We start from the raw sequence: 9,535 nt of genomic DNA on the forward strand, positions 1-9,535 counted from the left end.
CCGCCTGCAAGGCTATTCGAGAGCTTTTCCTGTGTAATGCGACCCGCTCGGATTCTCTTCGCTCTGACCTACTGAGTTCTGAAGCCGGGAAATCCCGGACATTCCAGGGGGCTTTGCGCGCAGACATGCCAAACCTCTGCATCAGGGCCTGGCTGGGAGCCCCGCAAAGCCAGGCCCGGGGCCCATGTGCGCCAAAAAATAAGCCACACTCTTTTTTACAAGCCCGGCGATGCTTCAGGGGCCTGGCCCAGACTGCCTCGTCCTGGACACTGTCTCAGACCAAAGCTGGCAGGCAGCTGAAACCCATCTCAGGTCTTTCCTTCTTAAAAAGGTGTACAAGGGGAAAGAAAGAGAATCGCAGCTTTCCATCTATCTCCAGGCATTCCAAGGGAAGAGGGGGAAGACAAGGTCCGAGGAAGCGTGGCATTTCATCTCTAGACAACCGGGCAGAACTGCCGTCTCTTTTATCCTGATATCCCAATTTTCCTCTCTCAAGGACCCCTGGGGCTGCCGACAGGACCCTCCTCCTCTCCATTTCAGCCTTGCAACAGCCAGGAAAGGTTGGGACTGACAGACCACCATCTCTGGACAGCACAAAGATGGAGGGGGTTAGCCTGTGCCAAAAGAAACCGGCAGATGAAACAGGACACTCGAGAAAGTAAGCCAAGTTAGCTACAGCCGGCACAAGACGGGCTGGAACCCTGCACTGGTGGCGGCCACAATTTTAATGTGGGCTCCAGCTGGCCTCCTTGCTGGAAATTCGAGGAGGAAATTCAGAATTTTAGAGGGGTGTATGCAGGGCTTAAGGGACTGCCAGACAGCTTTCGACCTGGGTAGATTTGCCCCCCTTTGGTTCCCCCACGGCAGAGACATACCTCACGGCCATCCTGGCCAACGTTGGTTTGCCCTCTCACGACAATCCGAATATTATCGTCCAAACGTCTAGAAAGAGGGGGGGGGGAAAGCAGACAGCCTGAAAATTATTAATCGGTACCAGAACATTTTTAAAAAGAAAGGAAAATATTGCCGAAAGATCAAGCACTGATAGAAAGATATCACTGTATTTTGAGTTTTAAATAAACATTCCTGTCTGCCAGTGCCACGGGGAGCTTTATAAACTCTTAAGATATGAATCTTGTTTCAGTTTTCATTTCCACAATGATATTAGAAAGAAGGGAACTAGAATCCTCTCTTGATGGGTATCTGCAAACGTGCCCTGCTTGTGAATTCCCCGGAGGCAGGGAACAGGGGAGAACTGTGTGGTTACTCTCGAAACAGAGTGTTGGACTAGACACACCTGTCAAAGGTATCAAACCCTGAAAGCAGCCAAGTTTACAAAGGGGTGTTGTGCCACATTCCCAGTTTGAGGCAAGCAGGCCTTGTTTCAGAGTGGTCTTGCATTTCCCCATTGCCTTGGGGAGTCATGGAAATTCCACGCAGGGAGTAGGAGACAGAGAGCCGAAAAACACTCCATCCTTTTTCCACCCACTATCGAGAGCTGCTCTCCCCTGCTTTTAACTAGACAATTATAGTACACATCTTTCCATACCGGCTGGTCAGGCGAATCCAGCTTATAAAATACGGCTGCTAGCAACTTATTTTCGGATGCATTTAAAGGAATACTACCCTGCTCTTCAACCGAAAAGGATCCCCGAGAAGCTCAAAGAACAATGAAAGCAAGCGAGTTCTTGGCCTTGCCATCTAAAAGACCACAGTGCAAAAAGGAAAAGGGTGAGGAGGGAAGGGAGGGGAATCAAACCAATTCTTAAAATTTAGTGCCAGTTGTAAACAGTTTGAGGAAGGAAGAAGAGCTGATGGGATGGACCTGCTAGTCCTGACCCCTTTCCTGAGAGACTCGGCCAGAGGAGGGGAGCTCTGTGAGGCAAGCAGCTTGTTCTCACAGCAAAAGCAGCTCTTATCTATGGAATGACTGACGTGAAGGCCGTCTCCTCCGAACAAGCTGAAAGCGTTGGCACGGCTTCTAGAGACCATCATGGCTTTAGGAGACTGGGGAAATTCACTGTACTACTTGTTGAACCTGAATAACCTTCTTGCCCATCTTCTGGTGGAGGCACCAAATAGAGGCGTTCACTCATAGGCTACCCGGGGTCGTTTCACTGGGCTTGGGCTGCCAGGCCTGCGAGTTCAAAGCCAAATGCCCCCTATCGCCCGCCGGGGGCCCCACGTTCAACTCTGGATGTCACTTGCTGCATTTCAGAAAATCCTGGGCCATCTTCTGAGCACGCACCACACGAGAGCATGTGAGAAGAGATAAAACGATCGTGGCGGGCAGGCCGTGGCTAAATTTATTGTGTATTTTATTCTATGCTGTGAGCCACCCCGAGGCTTCGGCAAGGGGCGGCATAGAAATGTTTTAATAAATAAATACATAAATAAATAAATGACTAAAATTACACATGTGAGGAGGAGGTGGAAATGAGATGAAAGCTGAGGCTGTCCAACTGGGAGAAGATTTAAGAAAAGGAATCGGAAGTATCTCTTTCACAAGACGAACAGTTCACGGATGGAAATCACCCCCACCAGAGGAGTTTTGCAAGGGGATGAGAGGAATTTGTAGGGGCAGGGAGCTACGGACAGCCGTTAGCCACGAGTATGGAGTCTTTCTTCACCCATTTCTACTCATCAAAGCTTTAGGACACAAGCACGTGGGTAAGGACACTCTTCCGTTTTCCATGGAGCCCCACTGACATGTGGGGCCTTGGCGGGGGTCCCACCAACCCAGTCCTCGACTCCAGCGTTGCTGTGGAAGGCAGGACGCAGCCCTGAACAGATTTCTACACCTGGTTTCTGTGGGCAGATCGACAGCCTAACCCAGTCGCAGGCAGCTTTACCTGCCTGGCTTTGATCCAAGAGGGATGAAAGATTCCAACCACTCGGGAAAACTAGGAAAAAAGCCCCCACTTGCCTGATTTTCAGCCTGATTTTGTTGACCACGTCGTCAATGCTGGCCAAGGACTGCAAGACAAAACATGGGTTGAGGGCGAGGATATGCTTCCCAAATAGCGAAATGCACATGGTCACACGATCTAGAGCGAGTCTACCAGCACCGGGCAGAACGGTTCTCCCCGCTGGGTACAAGGCCACCTACCTGGCATCCAGAACGACAAGAGAGGAGGGTCTGTCTGTCAGGGACACCGTCCCAAGACTGAAACCCAAACAACTGAAACGTGGGGTGCCTGCTGAGGGGACCACTGAGGCACACACCCTAGCATGACTAGGGTGGCAAATTAATACGATCTGTCAAGCATATTAATTGCCTTCATTAATTCAAATATGGCCATGTGGTAGAAGCCGGCAGGACGATGTCTGGTCACTCGGGAAATGCAGCCCTTGCTAGCGAATAACTCGGCCATCAATACAGTATGAAGCCAGAGGTGGGGAGCAGTTGGAAGGGCAGGGCTCTGTAGCTGCCCCCATCCCCTGGCCGTGGGGCAGCCCCTGTAGAGAAATAAATTACACAGACCTTTCCCTTTAAGGAAGACCTCTGGGAATTAAACTCGCTCTCCTCCTATACCTCCCTCCTCGTGCCTAAGGATCCTGTGGATGCCATGGCACCAAAGGTGTGGGTACCTGGCTATGAGAGACAGAGAGGGCCTTCTTGCTGGTGGTCCCACAGATCTGGAGTACTTTCATCCAGACAGGTCAGCTTGGCATCCTTGGAAAAACATGGTCTTTCCGCAGCAAGAAGAGGCCCTTTTTATTTTCCTTGGGCTCCTGCGGCTTTCTTCCATTTTGAAGCATTTCACTGACCATCTTTCGGGACTGCCATGGCCGGTCTGGACTGAGAGCGTCCCTTCTGTAAGGGAAAGAGCTCCTGGCATTCAAGGATCTAGCACAGACTCCCACTAGAGAAACAGAGGACAGGGAAGCGTTTTCTGCCAACTCTCCATGTAGCTCTCGCAAAACCCTTCGACCTGACTGTTCTGGAGGGTCATCCCCCACCAATCCAGAGCAGTGGATCATAGGGGGCTACAGGAGGCCATAAACAACCCCCCTCGTTCCTTCAGTGGAAGGAATTTTGGATCCAACCCTTCGCATTCGTATTCGATCATTTTATTGCTTCTGCAGATGCCCTGAAAGGCACTAAAAATGCTTGTGTTAATTAAAATGTAGCAGAAGGTCTGGCGTCTGTTGCATCTGAAATCCTTTGCTAATTTTAAGGATGGGTTTTCTGCCTCCCAGAGGCAGACTATGCTCCACAGAATGGAAATGGCGACCTCCCGTGGACAAACAGAAAAAACAAATTCAGCAGGGCCACAGAGGTTTAAACCAGGGGAGTGGAAAGACAAGATTTCTGCTGCAGTTCAGGGTTTACCAGACTTTCCTTATTTTTATGCATTTATCATATCTACATCCTGCCTTTCTTCCTGCAAAGAACCCCAGGCAACTTAATTTTCTCTCAGTTTTGGCCTCACGACAGCCCTGTGAAGTAGGGTGAGCTGAGAGGTCCAATACCACCCTCTGAGCTTCGTGGCCTAGTGGGGACTAGAATCCAGGTCTCCTGAATTGTAGTCCAGCCACTGTGCGATACGATCTCCTTTCCCCCTGGAGAGAGAGACGCAGATGAATGCTAGCAGAGAGAGGTGACCATACCAACTTTGGCGGCACAGAGCGTGCGGAAAGGGAAGAGTGCTTGGAAACAAATCACTCCAGTTCCAATGTTCCACCTGCAAGTGCCGATCAACCCTTAGTCCACCAGAACCCATGCACAAGAGAAGGCCCGCAGCAAGCTAGAGAAATCCAGGGCTTATTTCTGCCTAAACATGCACAAAACGGCATCTTTCTTTCTATTTATTTTTTTAGGAAACTTCTATGCCACCCCATTCGCCAAAGCCTCGGGGCAGCTCACAATAATAAATAAATAAACACAATATAAAAACAATGTAATTTGAGTCGACCTGGCCAATAAATAAATAAATAAATATTAACAATTAAAATAACGTTTGAATAAAAAGGTCTTCGCCTGGTGCCGAAAAACAAATAACGACGGCGCCAGGTGGACCTCTCTGGGGAGCGTATTCCATAGGTGGGGCGCCACCGTAGAGAAAGCCCTCCTCCGAGTACCCACCCTCCTAATTTCCTTCACGGAGGGTTCCCGGAGAAGGGCCTCTCCCGCTGATCTCAAGGGGCAGGCAGGCATATATGGATGTAAGCGCTCCTTCAGGTAACCAGGACCCAAGCCATTAAGGGCTTTATAGGTCATCACCAACACCTTGAATTGGGCCCGGACTTCAATGGGGAGCCAGTGAAGCTGACAGAGGACTGGAGTCATGTGAACACAACGCCCCATCCCCGTCAGCAGCCTGGCAGCTCTATTTTGAACCAATCTTTTGAATTTTGAATCTTTAGCCACCGTGTGCACCCACAGGCAGAAAAACAGGGCAAAAACAACACACCAGATCAAAACCCCACTCTATCACACCACAAAGCCTGCAGGATACAACTCACCTGCTCTGTCGGGAAAAGCGTGTTGATGTATTCCACCGCATTGAAGTCCGCTCTGTCCAGTGGATCTTGACTGGGAAATACCTATAAGCCAAGCACAACAGGAATCATCACTCCGCAATTTCATGCAACGGGAGCCTGGATTTACACTGAAGAGCGCAATCGCAGGCATGTCAAGACAGAACAAAGCCCTACATCACCCAGCATCACAGGCTGGAAAATACTAAACCCTTTTTTCCATTTAAATACACACTGGATTGCAGGCCTTTCAGCTGCCTACACATGCATAGGATTGTAGGAAATTTTTCCGCCCAAACACGCATAAGAGTGTGCTCTTGACATGCCTGCCCAAACTTAGACCAATGAGATTTTCAAGGGTGCTTGTACTCTCGGGAAGGCAAGAGGCGGCGGGGGGATGTGGGGGGCAAGGTAATAACCATCAGGAAAACGTCTGGTGTCAGCATTGCACAGCACTTCTTTCAAACAGTGTCCCCTCATTTCCACCCTATTTATTTCTATTTTTAGACTTAATTCATTGTAAACCGTCCTGAGACGTCTAAGTATAGGACAGTATAGAGACGTTTTAAATAAATTAGTGAGATAAACGACAGGCCGCCTTACACCCGCCTCCAAGCAAGCAAATGCAAGGTCACCCCGCACCCGCACCTGCCCCGTGCACCTTAGCGGGTGCCCCCCCAGAGGCATGCGCTGCTCCCCTCCCTCCCACTCCGGTACCCCGGGGTCCTTCCGGAAGGCGGCGGCAGCAGCAGCGCCCCAACCAGGCCCTCCCGTGGCCCCCCGCCCGCCAAGCACGCACGCAGGGCGGCCGCGGTCCAAGGGGAGCGGCTCCCAGGCCGCCATCTGCCCCCCCGCGGCCCCCTCCCCGCAGAGACCCTCCCCGCACAGCCATGCTTCCCCCAACCCGCCCAGCGCGCCCCTCCCCCCCCCGGCCCGCACAGAAGCCCCCCAGGCCGCGCGCCAGGCCCGGCTCCCCCCCGCGGCGCACCTGCTCGATGGCCTGCTGCACCTCGGGCGCCAGCTGCAAGGCGGCCTCCAGCTCGTCGGCCAGCTCCAGCTCGTCCTCCTCCATCCCGGCCCCGGCAGCGCCGCCCCCTCCTCTGCTTCCGGGAACCGCGGCATGCCGGGATACCGGAGGACCCGCGGGGCGCAGGGGAAGGGGGCGGTCCCTTCGGCGGCGGCGGCCGCGGAGGAGCCAATGAGCGCGCGGGGGCGGGGCCGAGCGGGCTCCGCGCGGGCCACGCCCACTCCGGGCTTGCTCTTCTCCAGCCGGGCGCCCTCCGGGAGTATTTCGTTATTTCTATACCGCCCAATAGCCGAGGCTCTCCGGGCGCTTAGCAAAGGTTAACAACACGCAAGCAAGAGGGGAAAAAAGATAACATTCGACAATAAAACCGCAGCAACTGCAACTCAGTCACCACAGAGGCATAGCAGCGGTCCAGGATAAAACGCGATATTAAAACGAAAGTAAAAAAGTTAACTGTTAAACTCCTGGGAAGATAACAAGATTTTCACTTGGCGCCGAGGAGAATACAGAGTAGGCACCAGAAATGTACTGACTTCAACACCCATCATCCAGCGTGGTGGCAGCTGAACTCTGCCATATCGGGAAAGCACGTTAGATGCGACGTGTGGATATGCACATATATCAATAGGCATGTACGTATTTATTAGATTTATATCGCAGCTTTTTCTTTTTTAAAGAACTCAAGAAGGCTCTTAAACCTATCCTCACAGCAACAACCCTGCAAGGTAGACTGGGCTGAGAGTCTGTGACTGGCCCAGAGTCACCCAGTGGGCTCCATGGCCGAGCGGGGACTCGAACCCGGATCGCCTGAGTCCCAGTCCCACGCTCTTAACCACTATGCGGCACTGCCTCTCTGCACCTTCCTGGCACGCATCCTTGCAGCCCAGAGTCTGGTGTCCTGGGTGTTCAGATGTGTTTAAAAAGGAGCTTTAATCCTTCCAAGCTCAGCCCAGGAGCCCTTATTTCTAGCTCTTCCTCAGAGACCGTCCCAAGAAGGGAAGAGGGAACCCTTTACTGTCCATTTTGAAATCTCTTATTGAACTACACCCACTTCAGAGGCAGCCAGTCATTATATTGTTATTTATTTTATATTGTTAATTTGATATTGTTATTTTTGTATTTTATTGTATTTTATTGTGTTGTAAGCCGCCCCAAGGCTTTGGCAAGGGGCGGCATAGAAATGTTTAAATAAATAAATAAATAAATACCCAAAGCACAGATGTGCTTCTTTGCCAGAAGTCATGCGACAGATGCTATCTTCCATGTCAGCGCGGTGGTGTATCCACTCTGAGTTTTAGCCTGACCATTAAAGGAACTATCCCTGGTGCTAAATGCTATCCCCTGCTCCTCGAATTGATTTGCCACGGGGGGGGGGGGGGATGGAATAGTCCCTTAATGTTCAGACCAAAAAAAGGGCATTCCCCATCTCCCCAACAACCCTGCGAGGTAGCCTAGGCCGAGACAGACTCTCCAAAGTTCTCCTCTGAGTCACGTCTCCATGCCACCGCTGCCACAGAAAGCTTTTTCCTGCCGCTCGGACTTGTTTGTGCTTGTTGTTTTGAAGGGTTCGAGCACCTCCGACGTTCTCCGGGGACTCTGCTTTTTCCCCGTTTCCACACACGCCCACTGGCTCCCCGCATGTTGCCACACACCTCACAATAAATACCAACGTTGGCACTGCCTCCCTGTCTCAGAACTTGGAGCGGGGATTAATTACGTGGCACTCAAACCCCAGTCTCTCTCTGCAGCACTTTGCAGCTTGGCCTTTACCCGTTGCTCCGTCTCCTGGCATTCGCACGCTGGAAGAAGCTTTGCTGATTAACTGGTCCGGTGTGTGTACAAAGCACGGGCCTCATTTCCTTCTGGTCCGTTGCCCCTGGAAAAATTCCTGGAAAAGGCGCTTAGAGATAGTGGGATCACAGATACATCCGTGGGGTCATTCCCCAGCCAGCCAGCAACAGTTGCTTCTTAAGATTTGTCATGGTTCGGAACAATCGCAAGCGACGGCTCCTGAGAACTGCAGCAAAATGTTGCAGGATGAGAGGTTTCTGTATGGCCTGCTCTGTCCCGTTCTCCCACACACCCACCGGGCAATATTCCACCGCCCCCGAAATTGAGGTTACTGGGTTGGGCTTTTTGGAGGACCGAGGAGTCTTCTCTCTGGGTCCCCTCCCAAAGACATCAGTTTTCCGATCTGGGCATTCCCTTAAACCCGCCGATACCTCCCTTTCGTGGGTGGCTGGCTTGAGCAATACTTTCCTCTTGGCTAGGTAAACAACAGCACGCAACTCCGAGCAAACAGGAATGAAAAGAGAAGGGGGATTCAGAAGCTTGAAGCTGTGGGGGCAGAAGAGAAAGGAGATCCTTCGGGCTGGTGGTACAAGGCCCAAGAAAAGAAGTCTGCGTATGGGGTGGGCCTCTGAGGGGTCACAGAAAATTCAGTCCTCATTTTTCAAGCCAGATAGTACCTTTGAGCCTGGAAATAAGGCCAGTAAGTGGGGATGTGATTCAGGTGTAAAAAATTACTCCTGGAATGGAAAAGACAGAGGCTCTTGAACTAGAACCCAAAGGGGTGATCCCATGAAGTTGATGGGCAGGCAATTTCCGGCCGAGTATGGGGAAGACTTCTTCATGCAGCCCAGAGTTGAAATCTGATGTGGGCTTCCACGAAGTGTCGAGAAGATCACCCCTTAAAAGGGCGACTGGATAAACCCAGAGGAGAACACTATCAAAGACTGTTAGTCTCAATGGCTCCTAGTGTCAGAGGCAGGACAGCTGGATAGACCAGTTGCTGGGGAACATGGGCAACAGGGTCTGCTTGGCTTGTAGGTTTCCTGGGTTGGCTGCTGTGGGAACAGACTGCCGGAGACAGACAGACTCTGTCTGCTCCAGTTGGGTCCTTGTGCAGGTTTTTCTGGGAGGTGGAAAGGAGGGCGTGGATGGAGAGGGTTTTGAGCAGAATCCGTGTCCAAACAATGCGAGGGATCCGGTCGGCGCCGGAAGGGCAGCTCACCCACCATTAGG

General features: G+C 51.7%; 1 protein-coding gene across 3 annotated transcripts in view; it reads right to left on the reverse strand.

Annotated features, from left to right (window-relative positions):
• Positions 1-6,600, reverse strand: part of VPS53 (VPS53 subunit of GARP complex) — a 31,809-nt gene extending 25,209 nt beyond the window's left edge. For all 3 annotated transcript variants that reach the window (XM_044430248.1, XM_044430247.1, XM_044430249.1), the window contains exons 1-4: positions 6,473-6,600; positions 5,470-5,550; positions 2,927-2,976; positions 876-942 (exon numbers count right to left, since the gene is read on the reverse strand). In XM_044430248.1, coding sequence (XP_044286183.1) covers positions 876-942; positions 2,927-2,976; positions 5,470-5,550; positions 6,473-6,556 — 282 coding nt within the window. In that variant the 5' untranslated portion in view covers positions 6,557-6,600. The remainder of the gene's footprint in view (positions 1-875; positions 943-2,926; positions 2,977-5,469; positions 5,551-6,472) is intronic.
• Positions 6,601-9,535: the final 2,935 nt, after the last annotated feature.

This window comes from Varanus komodoensis, unplaced genomic scaffold (assembly GCF_004798865.1).
Source record: "Varanus komodoensis strain SLA01 unplaced genomic scaffold, ASM479886v1 scaffold20_1, whole genome shotgun sequence".
In the NCBI taxonomy this organism is placed as follows: Eukaryota; Metazoa; Chordata; class Lepidosauria; order Squamata; family Varanidae; genus Varanus; species Varanus komodoensis.